At 45.6% G+C, this 23,402-nt stretch overlaps 1 protein-coding gene and 1 pseudogene across 1 annotated transcript in view; both read right to left on the bottom strand.

Moving 5' to 3' along the window:
• The window catches only part of LEO1 (LEO1 homolog, Paf1/RNA polymerase II complex component), a 46,487-nt gene extending 40,010 nt beyond the window's left edge, over positions 1-6,477 (bottom strand). The window contains exon 1 of the mRNA XM_066341770.1: positions 6,362-6,477. Coding sequence (XP_066197867.1) covers positions 6,362-6,431 — 70 coding nt within the window. The 5' untranslated portion in view covers positions 6,432-6,477. The remainder of the gene's footprint in view (positions 1-6,361) is intronic.
• A 10,646-nt stretch (positions 6,478-17,123) lies between these two features.
• LOC136377807 (U6 spliceosomal RNA) lies at positions 17,124-17,222 on the bottom strand (annotated as a pseudogene).
• Positions 17,223-23,402: the final 6,180 nt, after the last annotated feature.

Genomic DNA, 23,402 nt, shown 5'->3' with positions numbered 1-23,402 from the left:
AACTGAAGACTAGTTGAACAGGAGTCTTAAAACCAAGAGCCTGACCAGGCGGTGGCGCAGTGGATAGAGCGTCGGACTGGGATGCGGAGGATCCAGGTTCGGGACCCGAGGTTGCCAGCTTGAGCGCAGGCTCATCTGGTTTGAGCAAAAAGCCCACCAGTTTAAACCCAAGGTCACTGGAGGCCCGCGGTCAAGGCACATATGAGAGGGCAGTCAATGAACAACTGAGGTGTTGCAATGTGCAATGAAGAACTAATGTTTGATGCTTCTCATCTCTCTCCGTTCCTGTTGGTCTGTCCCTGTCTATCCCTCTCTCTGACTCACTCTCTGTCTCTGTAAAAAATAAATAAATAAATAAATAAATAAATAAATAAATAAATAAAAATTAAGAAAATAATAATAATTTAAAAAAACAACAACAAGGATTTACAGAAGCAACCGCATCAAGACTAAGGGAAAGGGTGGAGATGTGAAAAGAACTGGTCTCCCACAATCCTCGGCTGAGATTCTGGAGGGATATCTCAGCTGCTCTGAACCCCATGAGAAGCATGGAGTCTCAATCCTAAGCCAGGCTCCCCCACTCAGAGCACCAGAGCTGGAAGGTGGCACTGTGAAAATCAGCAGGGATTCTGTCCAGCAGGGGGAAAGAGAAGTCTGCAGGACCCCCTGTTAAAGGGCCAGCGCACGTTTGCAGGGCCACTCTGGTGGAGGGAGGGCAGAGCTGACTAAATTGCATGAGGAGACACATACCGGGGTTCGCAGCTCTGGGGAGAGTTGAAGGGACAGCCATCAGGATCCCCATCACTAATGATCAGAGAAATGCAAATGAAAACCACAATGAGGTATTCACACCTGTCAGAATGTCTATCATCAATAAATTCAACAAACAACAGTGTTGGTGAGGATGTGAAGAAAAAGAAACACAGGAGGGGAGTAAAGAGGGACAAATATGCAGTGAGGGACAAGCATACAGTGACAGAATGATTTGACTTTGGGTGAGGGGCACACAACACAATCAACAGTTCAAATGCTATAGAGATGTTTACCTGAAACCTATGTACTCTTATTGATCAATGTTACCCTGTTAAATGTACTTTTCTAAATTAAAAAAAAGAAAAGGGAATCTTTGTGCACTACTGATGAAAATGCAGATTGATGTAGTCACTGTGGAAATCAGTATGGAGTTTTAAATGGAACTGCCTTATGACCCAGCAATTCCACTTCTGGGAATATATTCGAAGAAACCTGAAACACTGATTCAAAAGAAAATATGCACCCCTACGTTCATTGCAGCACCATTTACAATAGCTAAGATTTGGAAAAAGCCCAAACGCCCATCAGTAGATGAGTGGATAAAAAAGCTATGGTACGGGCCCTGGCCGGTTGGCTCAGTGGTAGAGTGTCGGCCTGGCGTGCGGGAGTCCCAGGTTTGATTCCTGGCCAGGGCACGCAGGAGAAGCGCCCATCTGCTTCTTCACCCCTCTCCCTCTCCTTCCTCTCTGTCTCTCTCTTCCCCTCCGGCAGCCAAGGCTCCACTGGAGCAAAGTTGGCCCGGGCACTGAGGATGGCTCTGTGGCCTCTGCCTCAGGCGCTAGAATGTCTCTGATTGCGGCAGAGCAACGCCCCAGATGGGCAGAGCATCGCCCCCTGGTGGGCATGCCGGGTGGATCCTGGCCGGGCGCATGTGGGAGTCTGTCTGACTGCCTCCCTGTTTCCAACTTCAGAAAAAGACAAAAAAAAAAAGCTATGGTACATTCACACAATACTAGTCCGCTGTAAAAAAGAAGGAAATCTTATCTTTTGCAACAGCATGGATGAACCTGGAGAGTATTAAACTAAGTGAAATAAGCCGGTCAGAGAAAGACAAGTACCACGTGATTTCACTTATATGTGGAATCTAATGAACAAAATAACCCACAAAACCACAAAACAGAAACAGACTCATAGATAGAGAACAGGAGACTGACATAGCTATGAGAGAAGAGGAGGGCTGGGGAGATGGGTGAAAAAGGTAAAGGGATTAAGAAAAAAAAATCCTCACAGACAACAGTATGTTAATCACCAGAGGGAAAGAGGGATAGAAGAGGGTAAAGGGGGGACAAAAACATGATGGAAAAAGACTTAACTTGTGGTGGTAAACACACTATACAATACACAGATGGTGTATTATAGAACTACACACCTGAGGCTACATAATTTTATGAATCGATGATACCCAATTCAATACAAATTTTAAAAAGGAAACAAGCAACAAAGTGGCAGATGTCCTTTATCAGTAATTACTTTTAATGAAACTGGATTAACGTCTCCTAATGAAAAGGAGAAATTGGAAGAAAGGATTTAAAAAATGATCTATTTACATGCTGTCTACAAGAGATTCACTTTACAATCAAATACACAAATTGGTTGAAAGTGAAAGAATGGAAAAGATATTCCATGTAAACCACTCCAACTAGGAATAGAAGAGAACTTCCTCAACCTGATAAAAAACATCTGTGAAATCCCCACACCTATATCATATGTAATTGTGAAGAGATGAATGCTTTCTCCCTAAAGGCAAGAATGTCCACTCACCACTTCTATTAAACACTATACACAAAGTTCTAGCCAAGGCAATTAGGCAAGAAAAAGAAATAAAAGGTTCCAGCCTGACCAGGTGGTGGCGCAGTGGATAGAGCGTTGGACTGGGATGCAGAGGACCCAGGTTTGAGACTCCGAGGTCACCAGCTTGAGCACGGGCTCATCTGGTTTGAGCAAAAAGCTCGCCAGCTTGGACCCAAGGTCGCTGGCCCGAGCAAGGGGTCACTCGGTCTGCTGAAGGCCCGCGGTCAAGGCACATATGAGAAAGCAATCAGTGAATAACTAAGGTGTCACAACAAGAAACTGATGATTGATGCTTTGCTTCTCATCTCTCTCTGTTCCTGTCTGCCCCTGTCTGTCCCTTCCTCTGAATCTCTCTCTGTCCCTGTAAAAAAAAATTTTTTTAAATAAAAAGGTTCCAGCCTGACCTGGTGGTGGCGCAGTGGATAGAGCATCGGACTGGGATGCAGAAGGACCCAGGTTCGAGACCCTGAGGTCGCCAGCTTGAGTGCGGGCTCATCTGGTTTGAGCGAGGCTCACCAGCTTGGACCCAAGGTCACTGGCTCCAGCAAGGGGTTGCTCGGTCTGCTGAAGGCCCGTGGTCAAGGCACATATGAGAAAGCAATCAATGAACAACTAAGGTGTTGCAACATGCAATGAAAAACTAATGATTGATGCTTCTCATCTCTCTCCGTTCCTGTCTGTCTGTCCCTGTCTATCCCTCTCTTTGACTCACTCTCTGTATCTGTAAAAATAAATTAATTAATTAATTAAAAAAAAAAAAAGGTTCCAAATTAAAAGGGAAGAGTAAAACTATCTCTATTCACAGATGATGTAATCTTATATGTTGAAAATCCTAAAGAATTCACACACACACACACACACAAATGTAGAGCTAATACATTTAGCGAGGCTACAAGACACAAGATTAACATTCAAAAATCAGCTATATACACTAGCCATGATCAGTCCAAAAATGAAATTAAGAAAACAATCCCACTTTCAATAGTATCCAAAAGAAAAAAATACTTAATATATTGAATCTAGGATATGCAGGATTTATAAAATAAAAACAACAAAACATTGTTGAAAGAAATTAAAAGACTACCTGGGCACATTTATGCATGAAAGAACCAACTGGGCCTAGGCAGGGTTCTATCCTGTTATGCCACAAAATTTGTCAGGCATAGTTGTTTCCCACACCTCTTTTAGCACAGGGAGATAATGAAACATGCTAGGCATAACAGGAGTTATCCTGTCACCTCCACACTACCAAGGACCAATAGCAACCTTCAAGGGCAGATTTGGAAGTAAATCCTAGAGCAGGGGTCCCCAAACTTTTTACACAGGGGGCCAGTTCACTGTCCCTCAGACCATTGGAGGGCCGGACTATAAAAAAAACTATGAACAAATCCTTGTGCACACTACACATATCTTATTTTAAAGTAAAAAAACAAAACGGGAATAAATACAATATTTAAAATAAAAAACAAGTAAATTTAAATCAAGAAACTGACCAGTATTTCAATGGGAACTATGGGCCTGCTTTTGGCTAATGAGATGGTCAATGTGCTCCTTTCATTGACCACCAATGAAAGAGGTGCCCCTTCCGGAAGTGCAGCGGGGGCCGGATAAATGGCCTCAGGGGGCCGCATGTGGCCCGCGGACCGTAGTTTGGGGACCCCTGTCCTAGAGTGCTAGTATCTAATGATAAGATGAAAGAAAGCAGCAACAGACTTACAAGAAGGTAAAACATGGCGCCCAGCAAAGCAGCCACCTCCACACATCACTTCCACATACATTGAGTTTGCAATGGGAAAGCACTGTAGAATACGTTACTAAACTATTGCCTCTACCCATCCAATTTTTATCAAATACACATTATGCATCACTGTAAACTGGCAAAGAGGGAGAGCAGAGACTATCTTTTCATCATTACATCCCCAACACCTACCAAAGTAGCTAGAACATGACGAGGGATCAATAAAAACTTATTATTTTAATTTTATTTAGAAAATTAACTTTGTGTGACACTGATCAATGAGAATACATACCATATTGCCCATGTATAAGACTCTCCCATGTATAAGATGCATCCTATTTTGGGGGCCCGAAATTTGGGGAAAAAAAAAAGTACTACATAAAGTTACTGAACTCATTTTATTCATCATAAAATTCATACAACTCCTCATCACTGTCTTCATTAATTGCCTCATCCTCAGTTCCATCTATAGCAGCGGTTCTCAACCTGTGGGTCGCGACCCGGGCGGGGTCGCCTAAAGCCATCGGAAAATACATAATGCATATCAGGTTATTTACATTCCGAATCATAACTGTAGCAAAATTACAGTTATGAAGTAGCCACCAAAATTATTTCTTGGTTTGGGGTCACCGCAACATAAGGAACTGTATTGCGGGGTCACGGCATTAGAAAAGTTGAGAACCACTGCTCTATAGCATTTGAAATGTCACAACCCCTGTATAAGACGCACCCAGTTTTTAGACCCTAAAATTTTCGGGAAAGGGTGCGTCTTATATATGGGAAAATAGGTAGGTTTCAGGTAAACATCTCCATAGCATTTGAACTGTTGATTATGTTGTATACCCATTACTCAAAGTCAAATCAGTTTCCATCACCTTATATTTGTCCCTCTTTACACCCTTCCCTCCACTCCTTCCCCAATAAAAACATTTAATGAATTAACTTTATGGAAGTTGAGTCATGGGTGGGTTCACATGGACTCGGATTTGAATGGCAAATCGGATATGGACAAGCAAAAATTAAGGGAAAATGAAAACATTAGCAAAGGGGTGGAACAAGAAGTCATATATAGAATTCTATATTTCCAGCCTCATCCTTAATAAAAACCTCCTGGATAGAGCCCTCAGACTAGATTTCCACCTGGTGCTCCCTTTACTTCGCTCTAAAAACATGAATAAATTGAAGTGGGAGGAAAAAAATACAATAATGTATTTTGCTTAGGAAAAAATGTAGGTAACATTACTTTCAGGCTGGAGGGGTGCAAGAATTCTGAAATTGGTCTTGGGCCCCTCTGACTTCAAATAACTCCTATTCGTATTTTAAACTCCAATATCCACAAGTCCTCGTGCCAGAAATACTTATATGCACCATAAACACTCATTTCATCCACTTCCTCAAAAAATTTTTCATCTATCCTCTCCAAACACAAACTCCATCTGCTCCTCAATCTAATACCACAGACACAAGAAATTCTAGAGTTTATGCACAGGCTCTGGGAGGTCACCTTCTCTCCGGTGCGCAACACCTATACGTTGCCCTATCCAGGTCTCCCCCGCCTCCTCACCTAGACATCTCAAACTCCCATCACACCATGGGCGGTCTGGTTTCATTCAAGAGGGCATTCTCAGCCCCTCGGTAAATTCGTCCACCTATTCCTCGTATTCTCGAATAGCAAACTTCCATTTTCGCTCACAAACAGCCCTCGCTCTGCGGAAGCCTGTGCAGACAGGTCAGAGCAGGACCCCAAGGTTCCGCGGCTCCACCTGTGCGCCCCCGCGCCCCTCGGCTCCACGACACCAAGCACCTGGAGGCGCACACTCCACATTGCTCCCTCCATTACCGCCCTTTGGGAAGACTGGCACCGCCGGTAGGGTAGAGGGAGTCGAGGCAGGTGTGGGGGAAGCGCCACCATTCACACGTAGCGTCGCACCGTTCGCAGACCCGGAACAGGACTGCGGAGCAACTCGGGCCGCAGTAAGCCAGCCACACGCCCCTCCTGTGAAGCCCAGTCGACCCCACCTTTACGCTCAGCATCGCTGTCGGCGTCGCTCCCAAAAAGATCCTCCATATCCGCCATTGCCGCACACATCTGCCGTTGCCTCCGCTTTCCACTGCTCCGCGACTCTCTTTACGGCACTAAGCCAACGAAACGCGACAGTGTCGCAAAGACTAACTCATAGCATCCTGTCCTTCTGTGACCTGGTTTATCCGGTACGCTCTGTAAACAAACCCTGCCCCTTCTTCCTTATCCGTTCTTATTGGCGAGGCAACTCACCTTCTGAGTGTCGGTGGAGTGGACGGTGCTTGGCACGCTCCCGGCAGGGTCTCTGACCCTGTTAAACCTCCCAGGAGTCAGGCTTTAAGTCCTTTGACCTGGGGTTCTCAAATGGTTGAGAACTCCAAAGCTCTTATTTGAGGGGAGTTATATTTATTGCTACTTACTGTATTAGTAATCAAAGCATAAATTTTAAAAGTTCATTAAAAATGCCTGACCAAGCGGTGGCGCAGAGGATAGAGCGTCGGACTGGGATGCCGAGGACCCAGGTTCGAGACCCCAAGGTCGCCAGCTTGAGTAGGGGCTCAGCTGGTTTGAACAAAAGCTCACCAGCTTGAACCCAAGGTCGCTGGCTTGAGCAAGGGGTTACTCAGTCTGCTGAAAGCCCGTGGTCAAGGCACATATGAGAAAGCAATCAATAAACAACTAAGGTGTTGCAATGCACAACAAAAACTGATGATTGATGCTTCTCATCTCTCTGTTCCTGTCTGTGTCAGTCTATCCCTGAGAAAGAAATCACATGGTCTTCCTATGGAATGACAGTTTTCCTATAAATGGAGTGAATGTTCAGTTAATGTATTGTCTAATCAAGCTGCTGGGTTTTTTCCTCTATGTCTTTAAGACATTATAAAAATTTAAAACATATTTATGCCTGACCTGTGACAGTGCAGTGGATAAAGCGTTGACCTGGAACATTGATGTCACCAGTTCGAAACCCCGGGCTTGCCCAGTCAAGACACATATGAAAAGCAACTATGAGTTCATGGTTCCTGAGTACTGTAGAAGTAGATAGTCTTTATTTATTTTATTTTATTTTTTTATTTTTTGTATTTTTCTGAAGCTGGAAACGGGGAGAGTCAGTCAGACAGACTCCCGCATGCGCCCAACCGGGATCCACCCGGCCCGCCCACCAGGGGGCGATGCTCTGCCCCTCCGGGCGTCGCTCTGTTGCAACCAGAGCCACTCCAGCGCCTGGGGCAGAGGCCAAGGAGCCATCCCCAGCGCCCGGGCCATCTTTGCTCCAATGGAGCCTCGCTGCAAGAGGGTAAGAGAGAGACAGAGAGGAAGGAGAGGGGGAGGGGTGGAGAAGCAGATGGGTGCTTCTCCTATGTGCCCTGGCCAGGAATCGAACCTGGGACTTCTGCACGCCAGGCCAACACTCTACCACTGAGCCAACCGGCCAGGGCAGAAGTAGATAGTCTTTAAAAGGGGCAAGCTGATCTGAATTAAAGAAAGGAAGAGAGAAGGCCGACAGTAAACAGTGGGGAAGCTCATTTCTTGGAAGACACCAAGCATTTCTGCCTTTATTAGATTCTTTACTGATTGGGTTCCTGCAATGGGAACTATAGGGATATTAAAAAATAGGATATAAATATAATAGCAAACATGATTTCTTGATATATATAAAAAAGAGTTAAGAGAAATGAAACAATTTAAAATAGCTAAAGAGTTTTAGTTTCATCAGTAAAGTATAAATTATGTACTAAAGGACTGACCAGCTAGTGGTGCAGTGGCTAGCATCAGTCTGGGATGCTGAGGACCCAGATTCAAAACCTTGAAGTCGCTGGCTTGAGTGCAGGTTCATCTGACTTGAGCATGGGACCATAGACATGACCCCATGGTCGCTGGCTTGAGCCCAAAGGTTGCTGACTTGAAGCCCAAGGTCACAGGCTTGAGCAAGGGGTCACTGGGAGAAAGCAATCAATGAATGACTAAGGTGCTGCAATGAAGAATTGATGCTTGTCATCTCTCTCCTTTCCTGTCTCTCCCTCTCTCCTCTCTCTGGGGGGAAAAAAAGGCCAGCTAATGATCATTATGAGTGGGGATTAGTCAGGAAGGGGTGCTTAGACAATGGTCTAAATGTTTGTTTCCTCCTCAACCTTAATACCAAAATGATGGTATTAAAAGGTGGGGCCTTGGCCCTGGCCGGTTGGCTCAGTGGTAGAGTGTTGGCCTGGTGTGCAGGCGTCCCAGGTTCGATTCCCAGCCAGGGCACACAGGAGAAGTGCCCATCTGCTTCTCCATTCCTCCCCCTGTCCTTCTCTCTCTTCCCCTCCTGCAGCCGAGGCTCCATTGGAGCAAAGATGGCCCGGGCGCTGAGGATGGCTCTGTGGCCTCTGCCTCAGGCGCTAGGATGGCTCTGGTTGAAACAGAGCAACGCCCCAGAGGGGCAGAGCATCGGCCCCTGGTGGGCATGCCGGGTGGATCCTGGTCGGGCGCATGCGGGAGTCTGTCTGACTGCCTCCCGGTTTCCAGCTTCGGAAAAATGAAAAGAAAAGAAAAAAAAAAGGTGGGGCCTTTGGGAGTCTTAGGTCATGAGAATGGAACCATCATGAATAGGGTTAATACTCTTATCAGAGAGCTCTCTAGCACTTCTAGCTATGAGATCACAATTAGAAAGGACTGATTTTAAACAAGCATTCACTGAAGTGCAACCTAGTGGCACCTTGATCTTGAATCTTCTGGCCTCTAGAATGGTGAGAAATAAATTTCTGTTACTAATAAGCTACCCAGTCAGTGGTATTTTGTTATAGCAGTCCAAGTGGACTAAGACAGACAGGATAATTCAAGCTAAATTAATGAAGTAATGGGAGGAAACCCAGTTTTCAGGACATATAATTGAGCAGAACCTAAAATTCAACCAAGCAAGATCAGTTACTTTATTAAATCTATTTATATGAAGTTTGAGAACACTGGGGATAAAGAGAAACATTTAAAAATTTGTAAAGAGGCCCTGGCCGGTTGGCTCGGTGGTAGAGCGTCGGCCTGGCGTGCAGGAGTCCAGGGTTCGATTCCCGGCCAGGGCACACAGGAGAAGCACCCATCTGCTTCTCCACCCCTCTCCCTCTCCTTCCTCTCTGTCTCTCTCTTCCCCTCCCGCAGCCGAGGCTCCATTGGAGCAGCGTTTGCCCGGCATTGAGGATGGCTCTGTGGCCTCTGCCTCAGGCGCTAGAATGGCTCTGATTGCGGCAGAGTTACGCCACCTGGTGGGCGTGCCGGGTGGATCCCGGTCGGGTGCATGCGGGAGTCTGTCTGACTGCCTCCCTGTTTCCAGCTTCAGAGAAATACAAAAAAAAGAAAAAATTTGTATAGAGAAAAATCAGCTGACATATAAAGAATCTGGCATTAAAATGACATTAGACTTCTCAACCACAATTCTGAAAAATTAAAAAAAAAATAACTTAAAAACAAAATCCTCAAGGAAAATGTTTCACTCTAGAATTCTATACCCATCAAATTATCATTAAGTACAAGGAAAGAATAATGTTATTGGGCAGAGATTGCCTGTATGTAAGCAGTCTAAGTACCCTGAGGCTACAAGTTTTTGAAGAGGCCCAAATAGACCATGCTGAGAAAACAAATGGAGAGGCCCTGAAACTACATAGGGGAGAGGCTGACAGCTCCCAGCTGCTATAGACCTCTTGCTTTTCCAGCTCCAATCTGAATGCAACCTCAGTGAGACACCCCAGGCCACAAATGCCCAGTGCAGCCGTGGCTCTTTTCCTGTCTCAGAGAAACCAAAAGACAGTAAGTAGGTGTGCTTCTTAAGTTTTGAGTAGGTTTGTTACATAGCAATACTAATTGGAAGAGTTACTCAGAAATTTTACAATATGTGAATTGTAGTCTTCCAAAATGAGGGACTAAGAAAAAGAAAAGCTTTAGAGGCAGTAAACTCAAGATTGGAAAGAGGTAAAAGAAATGAAAAGGATGGAAGTTGGGCTTGCAGGCCAAAAGGGCTGCTAGTCCAGATTAGAGCAAGAGGACAGAAGGTTCCAAGAGAAATCAGGCTAAGAAGGAAATGAACTGTGGGTCAAGTAAGTTTGCGAATATAATGTATATGTTTGCTCGCTTATAGTTTGCATTGGATATGGGGAACAGGTTGTAAGCAGGCAGGGTCCTTGTAGCCTAAGGCTTAGTTTTAAGACTAAGCCTTTCCCACACTTTAATACTAAGATCTTCTCAATACTAAGCTTTTCTCCACTCCCTTGACTGTTGCATGATGTGGGGTGGTGCACTCTTATGAGGAATCCCATTATGCCTCAGATAAGTGGCTTTGTATCAGAGACTTCCTTATTTGTATACTGGCTTAAAGGCTTTAATTTCTACACTATAAAATAAGGGAGATCAGGGGCTCTCTCTCTCTGTTCCTGAAATTAGCATTGCAAGGAAAGGCAGCCAAGATGGCGGAGTACTGAAGGAGAAGCCAGTTTGTGCAGAGAGAAGGAGATGGGGAACAGAGGTGAATAAGGCTGGTGAGGTAGAAAACTTTGATTCTAGGAAACTCAATTAAGTCAGTGGCTTTGGGAGCCCTGAATGGAAAGGGAAGTGTTTTCCCCACTGTGTATATTTCTCACCCACTGGGTGCGAGCTAGGATTAAAGGTAATGGCCCACCAATTCTTGGCTCCATTGTTTCTTATTCGTCTGTCCGAATCAAACCTGAACCTACGTTGGCCAGGTGTTAGTCAAATAATTTTTTTTTTTTTGTATTTTTCTGAAGCTGGAAACGGGGAGAGACAGTCAGACAGACTTCCACATGCGCCGGACCGGGATCCACCCAGCACGCCCACTAGGGGGCGATGCTCTGCCCACCGGGGGGCGATGCTCTGCCCCTCCGGGGCGTCGCTCTGTTGCAACCAGAGCCACTCCAGCGCCTGGGGCAGAGGCCAAGGAGCCATCCCCAGCGCCCGGGCCATCTTTTGCTCCAATGGAGCCTCGCTGCGGGAGGGGAAGAGAGAGACAGAGAGGAAGGAGAGGGAGAGGGGTGGAGAAGCAGATGGGCGCTTCTCCTGTGTGCCCTGGCCAGGAATCGAACCCGGGACTTCTGCATGCCAGGCCGACGCTCTACCACTGAGCCAACTGGCCAGGGCCTTCAAATAAGTTTTTAAATATGATATATGTTTGCTTGCTTATAGTTTGCATTGGGTGTGGGGGACAGGCTGTAAGCAGGCAGGGTGGTTATAGCCTAAGGTTTAGTTTTAAGACTAAGCTTTTCCCCACACCCTTGACTGATTGCATGATGTGGGGTGGTGTACTCTCATGAGGAATCCCATTATGCCTCAGATAAGTGACTTTGTATCAGAGACTTCCTTGTTTGTATATTGGATTAAAGGTTTTGATTTCTACACTATAAAGTAGGGCAGTCCGGAAGCTTGCTCTCTTGGTTTCTGAGGTCAGCATTAGAGAGGAGAGCAGAGAAAGGCCACGTGGAAGAGAGGAGAAACAGCCAAGATGCTGGAGTGCTGAAGGAGAAGCCAGTTTGTGTAGAATTTGTGCAGGGAGAAGGAGATTGGGAGCAGAGGTGAGTAAGGCTGGTGAGGTAGAAAACTTTGATTCTAGGAAACTCAGATAAGTCCATGGCTTTGGGAGCCCTGAATGGAAAGGGAAGTGTTTTCCCACTGTGTGTATTTCTTGCCCTCTGGGTGCAAGCTAGGATAAAGATGATGGCCCACCAGTCCTTGGCCCCGTTGTTTCATTACCGTCTGTCTGAATCAAATGTGAACTTGCACTGGCCAGGCGGCTGTGATGGTGGCCGTGTCTACTGGCTTTACATCAGGCAACTGTGATGGTGGCTGCGACTAGTGGCTTTACATATACTTTGGGTTTTGTATATTTATATCTGATATTTTTTAATATTTTGAATGGGTATATTTTTGTAATTAGTACATAATATTTGTAACTGACACATTAAAACTAAGCAAACAGCCTGACCTCTGGTGGCACAGTGGATAAAGCGTCGACATGGAAATGCTGAGGTCGCCGGTTCGAAACCCTGGGCTTGCCTGGTCAAGGCACATATGGGAGTTGATGCTTCCAGCTCCTCCCCCCCTTCTCTCTCTCTCTCTCCCTCTCTGTCTTTCTTTCTCTCTTCTCTAAGAATGAATAAATAAAATTTAAAAAAAAAAAAAAAAAAAAAAAAAAAAAAAAAAAGCCCTGGCCGGTTGGCTCAGCGGTAGAGCGTCGGCCTAGCGTGCGGAGGACCCGGGTTCGATTCCCGGCCAGGGCACATAGGAGAAGCGCCCATTTGCTTCTCCACCCCTCCGCCGCGCTTTCCTCTCTGTCTCTCTCTTCCCCTCCCGCAGCCGAGGCTCCATTGGAGCAAAGATGGCCCGGGCGCTGGGGATGGCTCTGTGGCCTCTGCCTCAGGCGCTAGAGTGGCTCTGGTCGCAATATGGCGACGCCCAGGATGGGCAGAGCATCGCCCCCTGGTGGGCAGAGCATCGCCCCTGGTGGGCGTGCCGGGTGGATCCCGGTCGGGCGCATGCGGGAGTCTGTCTGACTGTCTCTCCCTGTTTCCAGCTTCAGAAAAATGAAAACAAACAAACAAACAAACAAACAAACAAAAAAAAACCTAAGCAAACAGGCCCTGGCCAGTTGGCTCAGTGGTAGAGCGTCGGCCTGGCATGCAGGAGTACCGGGTTCGATTCCCGGCCAGGGCACACAGGAGAAGTGCCCATCTGCTTCTCCACCTCTCCCCCTCTCCTTCCTCTCTGTCTCTCTCTTTCCCTCCCACAGCCAAGGCTCCATTGGAGCAAAGATGCCCTGGGTGCTGAGGATGGCTCTATGGCCTCTGCCTCAGGTGCTAGAATGGCTCTGGATGCAACAGAGCAATGGCCCAGATGGGTGGAGCATCGCCCCCTGTTGGGCGTGCCAGGTGGATCCTGGTTGGGTGCATGTGGGAGTCTGTCTGACTGCCTCCCCGTTTCCAGCTTCAGGAAAAAAAAACAAACAACTAAGCAAACAGACCCAAGGCAATTATCAACTCCAAGAAAAACAAAATGAATGTACGTACAGCATACTAGGTGGTTAAGATGATAATAACCGGTAGCATCTTGTGCCAGGCATTGTTCTAAGTGCTTTTTATATACAGGTCCACAGTCCTTGATTCAAAAACCTTGGAGATATATGTGTTACAAAAGTTAGATATTTACCCAGAACGTAGGAAGGAAATACATGGCATTATTATTTTATTATTTAACAATATACCCAGTTGGGTCTGAGCAGTATCCTATAATTAAAATTATTTCTATGGTATAAATATAAAAATCCAAATTAAAAGAGATAAACAAAACTTTAAATAAAGTTTTTAGGTCAGTTCTGAGCAGTATTTGCCACCAAATGAATTATGAAAGAATTTCTATTTCAGAGCTTTATGGATTTGAGAATTAGGTCCTGGTCATGGCTCAGTAGATAGAGTGTTGGCCCGGTGTATGGACATCCTGGGTTCGATTGTTGGTCAGGGAACACAAGAGAAGTAACCATCTGCTTCTCCCCTGCTTCCGCTGCTCCTTCTCTCCCTCTTCCCCTCCTGTAGCCAGTAGCTCTATTGGTTCGAGAGCCAGCCTCAGGTGCTAAAAAGAGCTTGGTACTCAAGCATTGACCCCAGATGGGGATGCCAGGTGGATCCCTGTTGGGGCACGTGTGGAAGTCTAGCTCACTAACTTCCCTTCTCTTACTTAAAAAAAAAAATTGTGGGCCCTGGCCCGTTGGCTCAGTGGTAGAGTGACAGCCTGGCATGCAGGAGTCCCAGGTTCGATTCCCGGTCAGGGCACACAGGAGAAGCCCCCATCTGCTTCTCCACCCCTCCCCCACTCCTTCCTCTCTGACTCTTTCTTCCCCTCCTGCAGCCAAGGCTCCATTGGAGCAAAGTTGGCCCGGGCACTGAGGATGGCTCTGTGGCCTCTGCCTCAGGCACTAGAATGGCTCTGGTCGCAACAGAGCAATGCCCCAGATGGGCAGAGCATCGCCCCCTCGTGGGCATGCCAGGTGGATCCCGGTCGGGCACATGCGGGAGTCTGTCTGACTGCCTCCCCGTTTTCAACTTCAGAAAAATACAAAAAAATAAATAAAATTTTTAAAAAATTGTGGATAAGGGCTTGTATACCAATACTAACTTACTCAACCCAAACAACAACCCTCTAAGATAAGTCCTATTATATTCTTATTTTATAAAGAACCTGAAGGAAGCCCAGAGAAGCAAGGTGGCTTAGTGTAGGCCACATAGCTAATAAGACTTACTTAGTCATAATATTGTAAAAACTGTGCCTGACCTGTGGTGGCGCAGTGGATAAAGCGTCAACCTGGAAATGCTGAGGTTGCCGGTTCGAAACCCTGGGCTTGCCTGGTCAAGGCACATACGGGAGTTGATGCTTTCAGCTCCTCCCCCCCTTCTCTCTCGCTGTCTCTCCTCTCTCTCTCCCTCTCTCTCTCTCTCTCTCTCTGTCTGTCTCTACCTCTCCTCTCTAAAATGAATAAAAAAAAAAAAAAAAAAAAAGAATAGCCATAATATTGTAAAAACTGAATATTTTAAGTTTAGTAGTACTACTTGACTTTTTAAAAATTTTTATTTTTTTATTTTTTTACAAGGACAGAGAGAGAGAGTCAGAGAGAGGGATAGATAGGGACAGACAGGAACGGAGAGAGATGAGAATCATCAATCATCAGTTTTTCATTGGGACTCCTTAGTTGTTCTTTGATTGCTGTCTCATATGTGCCTTGACCGCGGGCCTTCAGCAGACCGAGTAACCCCTTGCTCGAGCCAGCGACCTTGGGTCCAAGCTGGTGAGCCTTTTTTGGCTCAAGCCAGATGAGCCCGTGCTCAAGCTGGCGACCTCGGGGTCTCGAACCTGGGTCCTTCCGCATCCCAGTCCTACGCTCTATTCGCTGCAACAGCGCCTGGTCAGGCCTACTTGACTTTTATAATGTCACCCACACTCATAATTTTAGTGAGGACCATATTTTGATATGTAAGGATCCAAGGTATATAAGATTCCTACTGTATAATATGTATAAAGCTGCCATTAAATATGTGTATGTGTGTATGTGCATGTGTGACATGTAAGTGGATAGACTCTCTGGGAGATGCAACAGAAGCGGGAAAAATCAGCTGCCCCGGAGGAGAGGAGCTAGGGAACTGAAATATGGTAGGAGAGAAATGTCACTTTGTATTGGTACCTTTTTGTACTGTTTGAATTTTGTCCCAAGTAACTGGGTTCAAAAATAAATTTAAAAGTAGTAAAAAGATAGATACCAAAATGTCAGTACTGCTTAGTTAACCCTGGATGCTGATAGCTTCTTTTTTTTTTTTTCTCCTCATATTTTTCCTGCAGCTGGAAACGGGGAGAGACAGTCAGACTCCCGCATGCACCCGACCGGGATCTACCTGACATACCCACCAGGGGTGACGCTCTGCCCACCAGGGGGCGATGCTCTGCCCCTCCGGGGCGTCGCTCTGCTGCGACCAGAGCCACTCTAGCACCTGGGGCAGAGGCCAAGGAGCCATCCCCAGCGCCCGGGCCATCTTTGCTCCAATGGAGCCTTGGCTGTGGGAGGGGAAGAGAGAGACAGAGAGGAAGGAGTGGGGGGGGGGGGCGGTGGAGAAGCAAATGGGCGCATCTCCTATGTGCCCTGGCCGGGAATCGAACCCAGGTCCCCCGCACGCCAGGCCGACGCTCCACCACTGAGCCAACGGGCCAGGGCCTGATAGTTTCTTTTATTTTGTTCTTTTCTCTGTTTTCTACAATGAACATAGATTAGTTTTAGAATGAACATAGATTAGTTTTAGAATTGGAGGCAGAAAAACCTTTTTTGTGACAGAGACAGAGAGAGGGACAGATAGGAACAGACAGGAAGAAAGAGAAATGAAAAGCATCAATTCTTTGTTGTGGCATCTTAGTTGTTCGTTGATTGCTTTCTCATATGTGCCTTGACCGCAGGGCTACAGCAGAGAGAGTGTAAGGTATTTTTCCCCTCCGAGGAAGAAGGAAGGGCGTAACCACGAAGTGTGGATAAGCAAAAGCTTTATTTAGTACAGAGCATCCCGCCCAACGAGGTTCTCTAGTCCGGGGGACAGGTTGCCAGAGAAGTTACATGGAGGAAACAGCGTGGGGGAAATTTAAAGGGTTGTTAGGGTGGTCGAGGTAATATGACGAGGTGAAATGTCATTGGCTGACAGACAGTCGCTCTTTTTCCAAAGGACTCCTGGGAAGTTTCTTTTGGCAAGCATGGGTGTGGGTGGTTCCAGCTAAAATGCCCGGGCCTGGCTCCTCACGTGACCTTCCCCATTGCCCACAGACCTTATAGAGAGTGACCTTACCAGTGACCTTAGGCTCAAGCCAGCGACCCTATGCTCAAACTGGTGAGCCCATACTCAAGCCGGATGAACTAATGCTCCAGCCTGCGATCTTGGGTTTTCAAACCTGGGTCCTCTGTGTTCCAGTCTGATGCTCTATCCACTGCGCCACCACCTGGTCAGGCAGGAAAAACCTTCTTTAGGGAGTATGTATATCCTTTATTCAATTAATTTTTGTTTTTCTTTTTCTTTTAGATTTTATTTATTCATTGTTATAGAGAGAAAGAGAGAGAAGTGGAGAGGATCAGGAAGCATCAACTCCCATATGTGCTTTTACCAGGCAAGCCTAGGGTTTTGAACCAGTGACCTCAGTGTTCCAGGTCAATGCTTTATCCACTGCACCACTACAGGTCAGTTATTCTTCTTATTCTTCTTTTTTAATATGGGACGCTTCATGAATATGCATGTCATCCTTGTGCAGGGGCCATGCTAATCTCTGTATCACTCCAATTTTAGTATATGTACTGCTGAGCACTCAACAATATTTTTCTGAGAAAGCAATCAGTGAACAACTAAGGTGCTGCAATGAAGAATGGATACTTCTCATCTCTCTCCCTTCTTGTCTGTCTGTCTCTCTCTTTCTCTCTCGCTAAAAAAACGAACAAAATATTTTTCTTTTTTTTTTTATTCAGTGAGAGGAGGGGAGGCAGAGACAGACTTCTGCATGTGCCCCAAAGGGATCACCGGCAAGCCCGCTAGGGGGCGATGCTCTGACCATCTGACGCATTGTTCTGTTGCTCAGCAACCGAGCTCTTCTTAGCTCCTGAAGCAGAGACCGTGTAGCCATCCTCAGAGCCCAACTAACTCACTTCAATTGAGGCAGGTTGCAGGAGGGGAAGAGAGAGAGAGAAGCGAGAGAGGAAGGGTGGAGAAGCAGATGAGTGCTTCTCTTGTGTGTCCTGACCAGGAATCAAACCTGGGACATTCATATGCTGGGCTGTCACTCTACCACTGAGCCAACCAGCAGGGGCCAAAACAATATTTTTCTTACTAATTTGGTATCTAGAATTCTATGACTATTGGAGTGTTCACATTTGAAGAATTAGTAAATCTGGGGTTCTTGGGTTAATAAATGAAAGTTGTTGTTATTGTCATAATACATGGTGGGCCTCAAATAATAATTTTTTTTTTTTGTATTTTTCTGAAGCTGTAAACGGGGAGGCAGTCAGACAGACTCCCGCATGCGCCCGACTGGGATCCACCCGGCATGCCCACCAGGGGGCGACGTTGAGGCAGAGGCCATGGAGCCATCCCCAGCGCCCTGGCCATCTTTGCTCCAATGGAGCCCTAGCTGCGGGAGGGGAAGAGAGAGACAGAGAGGAAGGAGAGGGGGAGGGGTGGAGAAGCAGATGGGCGCTTCCCCTGTGTGCCCTGGCCAGGAATCGAACCCAGGACTTCTGCACGCTAGGCCGACGCTCTACCACTGAGCCAACCGGCCAGGGCCAAAATAATAATTTTTATATAGAAGCTCTGTTTACTTAATTGAATTTTAAAAAACTACCTAAATATAAAGCTGATTAACTCATGGAAAAGTTTTCAAGCTGTCAATAAAAAGACAAACATCTCATAATAAAATTTAAACTGTGCATCAAAACAATGCAAGTCTTTTTCCCAAATCTTTTTCCTCTCATTATTAATCTAACTCATTTTTATAAGAGTCAAGTGTCAGCTCCAAAGCACTGGTACATAATTTCTTTCTATGCAAATGCAAGTTTGGACAGGCAAATACAAACTTGGAAAATGGCCAGTATACGTCCTATAAAAATTTTCACTTAATGTTGAGAAAAAAGAACAGAAGGTAACAAGCCAGAAACTATTTCTTAGGACTGAGGCAAAGGTTGTTGCTTTGAAACCTTTCCTCTTGAATATAGGGTTAGATTTAGGGACTAGCTTCCTTGAATAGGCAAGATTTATATTCTTTCAGGAAGCTTAAGGGTTACCAGGGAGCTATGTCCTTACAAGACCCGTGCAGCAGACCGGATGAGGTCAGTGCACTCAACACTGCAGAGCTGGAACGTCAGCTTCTGGGGGAAGGAGTTGGAAGGAACAAAGAAAGGAGGACGCAGAAAGGGGAGGGCAGGGCTGCTGTGGGTGTGGGTGTTAGTAGAGGAAGCTGAGTGAGTAAAGTGATATGCTACAAAGAAACAAAGAAACTGAAAAGGAGAAGTATGAGGAAGGAGAGAAAAAAAGGAAAAATAGATCTAAAAAAAGGAAAAGGAGAAACTGTTCATAAGAGAAGAGGATAGAAAGAACATTTTTAGCCCTGGCCGGTTGGCTCAGTGGTAGAACGTCGGCCTGGCGTGAGGAAGTCCCGGGTTTGATTCCCGGCCAGGGCACACAGGAGAGGCGCCCATCTGCTTCTCCACCCCTCCCCCTCTCCTTCCTCTCTGTCTCTGTCTTCCCCTCCTGCAGCCGAGGCTCCATTGGAGCAAAAGATGGCCCTGGCGCTAGGGATGGCTCCATGGCCTCTGCCCCAGGTGCTAGAGTAGCTCTGGTCACAACAGAGCAACGCCCCAGATGGGCAGAGCATTGCCCCCTGGTGGGTGTGCTGGGTGGATCCCGGTCGGGTGCATGCGGGAGTCTGTCTGACTGCCTTCCCATTTACAGCTTCAGAAAAATACAAAAAAAAACAAAAAACAAAACAAAACATTTTATAAAAAGAACATATTAAAATTGTACTAAAATGGAGGACTATTGAAACAAAAATGAGAAACATTCCAACAATATAACCAAAAAAACAGATAAAAGTTAGGTTTTACAGACTCCCCTGCCAACCAATATTGTTTTTTTATTTTTCATTTACTTATTTTAGAAGAGAAAGAGAGAGAAGGTAGAGGAGGAGCAAGAAGCATCAACTCCCATATGTGCCTTGACCAAGTAAGCCTAGGGTTTTGAACCAAAGACCTCAGTGTTCCAGGTCAGCACTTTATCCACTGCACCACCATAGGTCAGGCCCAACCAATATTCTTACAAATCAAAAGGAACCACTAGGCCCTGGCCGGTTGGTTCAGCGGTAGAGCGTCCACCTGGCGTGTGGAAGTCCCGGGTTTGATTCCCGGCCGGGGCACACAGGAGAAGCGCCCATCTGCTTCTCCACCCCTCCCCCTCTCCTTCCTCTCTGTCTCTCTCTTCCCCTCCCACAGCCAAGGCTCCATTGGAGCAAAGTTGGCCCCGGGCGCTGAGGACAGCTCCATGGCCTTCTCCTCAGGTGCTAGAATGGCTTCTAGCTCTGATTGCAGCGAAGCAACGCCCCTGAGGGGCCAAGCATTGCCCCCTGGTGGGCATGCTGAGTGGATTCTGGTCCCGCACATGCAGAAGTCTGTCTGTCTGCCTCCCACCTCCCCACCCCCACCCCAGCTTCTTACATTGGAAAAATACAAAAATATATATATAAAGGAACCACTAAAACAGATTTGGCTCCAACATAAAACAAAACTGAAAATTTCACTTTACAACAAAACTACTAGATCTGTCACTAGATATCCTTATCAATTGTTACTTTATTTTTGATGAACAAATTTCTTTTTTTTTTTTTTCTTTTTTTTTTGGTATTTTTCTGAAGCTGGAAACAGGGAGGCAGTCAGACAGACTCCCGCATGCGCCCGACCGGGATCCACTCGGCACACCCACCAGGGGGCGACGCTCTGCCCATCCGGGGTGTCACTCTGTAGCTACCGGAGCCACTCTAGCGCCTGGGGCAGAGGCCAAGGAGCCATCCCCAGCGCTCGGGCCATCTTTTGCTCCAATGGAGCCTCGGCTGCGGGAGGGGAAGAGAGAGACAGAGAGGAAGGAGAGGGGGAGGGGTGGAGAGGCAGATGGGCACCTCTCCTGTGTGCCCTGGCCGGGAATCGAACCCAAGACTTCCGCACACCAGGCCGACGCTCTACCACTGAGCCAACCAGCCAGGGCCAAATTTCAATTTTTTACTTTATTTTTAATATATTTTTATTTTTCGATTACAGTTGACATACAATATTACATTAGTTTCAGGTATACACCCCAGTGATTGAACATTTTATAACTTATAAAGTGATTACCCTGATAAATCCAGTACCCATGTGATACTTATTCAGCTGGTGATTTTTGAATCATGTAAGAACACAGCATAAATGCAGAAATATCATCTCACTGTATGATAGGAACACTTGACATGCAGGTTGTATTTCATCTAATCCACAAAGATATTTCTAAAAGGAAATTACACTATATTTCATTCTTACAATTGCAAAAAAAGCATTGCAGTATTAAAACCCTAATGGTAATATGGCAAAGGCCACAAGATGGTGATAGCGTACCCAAAAGGATCTCATTCATCTGCAAGATCACACACACACTCCCTCTTACCAATTTCCCTTAGCAAAAAATTGGCTCGGGGGAATTGGGTGGTGTGAAGGAGAGAAGAGGTTTGAAAAATCTAATGTTAGTGATCAAAACACTTTTTATAACAAAACTTAGAAGTATTTTTCTTTTTGGTTTATCTTTTTTTCCCCATTAAAAAAAAATGGTACTTCTCTCTCTTTTTTTTTTTTTTTTTTTTTTTTTGTATTTTTCTGAAGTTGGAAACAGGGAGGTAGTCAGACGGACTCCCGCATGCGCCCGACCGGGATCCACCCGGCATGCCCACCAGGAGGCAATGATCTGCCCATCTGGGACGTTGCTCTGTTGCAACCAGAGCCATTCTAGCACCTGAGGCAGAGGCCAAGGAGCCATCCTCAGCGCCCAGGCCAACTTTGCTCCAATGGAGACAGAGAGGAAGGAGAGGGGGAGGGGTGGAGAAGCAGATGGGCGCTTCTCCTGTGTGCCCTGGCCGGGAATCGAACCCGGGACTCCTGCACACCAGGCCGACGCTCCACCACTGAGCCAACCTGCCAGGGCCAAAAATGGTACTTTTAACTGGCAAACACTAAGAAAATATTTTTTAGCTATAGCACTCTGATTTTTATGTATCTACTGATAAAGCGATATACTTTTAAAGTATCTGCTACATTTTGGGGAAACATTCAAGTTTTTCTCCAGCTGCATAAAATAAACTTTCCTTCAAGAGTCCACTGAAGATTTTATTTCCTTGACTGCAATTTATTTACTTACTCATTAAGGGTTAATCCCTTACCTTAAATTGGTGTTACATTTTAGTTTAATAATGATTCATACTGACATATGGGTACATTTAACTTTTCAATAGGTGAATACACATGCACATACTTTTATCATTTACTTAACAAAGAAACAAAATTTGGATGGGGCAATAGGTTTGAATCCTGGGCCTAAAATGCCAAGAAGTAACTAAAGGGAAAACAGCCTAATGTTTACTTGAAAGCATAAGACTTTATTCCCCAAAGCAATATTAATCGTTAGAAATATTTTTTCTATTCAGCATCAAGTAAATTCTTCAAACAACCTTAATTATTTTATTTATTTATTTATTTTTAAGTGAGAAGAGGGAAAATAACGAGGCAGACTCCTCCCACATGCACCCCAACTGGGATCCATCTGGCAATCCCTGTTTGAGGCCCATCCTTGTATCAACCGAGCTATTTTTAGCACCTGAGGCTGACACTGGGACCAGCTAAACTATCCTCAGTGTCCAGGGCTGACACTCGAACCAATCAAGCCACAAGCTATGGGAGAGGAAAAGACAGAGATGGGGGAAAGGGAGGGAAAGAGAAGCAGATGGTCACTTCTCATGCGTGCCCTGACCAGGATTGAACCCAGGATGTCTGCATGTCGGGCCAATGCTCTACCTATTGAGCTAACCAGCCAGGTTCTAAATGTTGACCTGAAGCTGATAATATGTATCAAATGTCATAGAAACATTCTTATCTTTGATTCTATAATTCAACATCAAAGAATTATCTTAGGATAATAAGATTCACATGAAGATTTACAAGGGTGTTTATTACAGCTTTATAAAAATGAGAAATATGCCTGACCAGGCGGTGACGCAGTGGATTGAGCGTTGGACTGGGATGTGGAGGACCCAGGTTCGAGACCCCAAAGTTGCCAGCTTGAGTGAGGGCTCATCTGGTTTGAGCAAGGTTCACCAGCTTGGACCCAAGGTCTCTGGCTAGAGCAAGGGGTTACTCGGTCTGCTGTAGCCCCACAGTCAAGGCACATATGAAAAAGCAGTCTGAACAACTAAGGTGTTGCAACGAAAAACTAATGATTGATGTTTCTCATCTCTCTCCGTTCCTGTCTGTCCCTATCTATCCCTCTCTGTCTCTTTAAAAAAAAGAGAGAGAGAGAAATACTGGAAAGATCATAGGGAAATGAGCAAATTATCAGACGTTCATAAACTGATATGCTATATAACCACTTAAATCATATTTTTCAGGGCATTGTCATGTACTAGTGAAGGGACTATGAAAAAGACAACTTATTGAAAGGGCAATTTGATATTATCTGTCTAAATTATGAATGGGTATCCTGTAGTTTTTGATTCAGCATTACAATGTCTAGAAATTTATCTTGAGAAAATAACTTGACACATATGCAAATATATATGGACAAAATGCCCACTGATTCAGGCTACCACAGATATTTGTCAGAAAGAGTTCTATTAGCATACAGGAAAAGCTTTTCACAGTCCCCAATACTTCTTTGTCAACTCAGTTCTTCCAATTTCAAGGCCTGATAAAGAGAAACTTAAAATTCTCAG

The sequence above is a fragment of the Saccopteryx leptura genome, chromosome 6, assembly GCF_036850995.1.
Source record: "Saccopteryx leptura isolate mSacLep1 chromosome 6, mSacLep1_pri_phased_curated, whole genome shotgun sequence".
Taxonomy (NCBI): Eukaryota; Metazoa; Chordata; class Mammalia; order Chiroptera; family Emballonuridae; genus Saccopteryx; species Saccopteryx leptura.
Note: the sequence above shows the minus strand (reverse complement) of the source record. Positions and strands in the feature narration are given on the sequence as shown.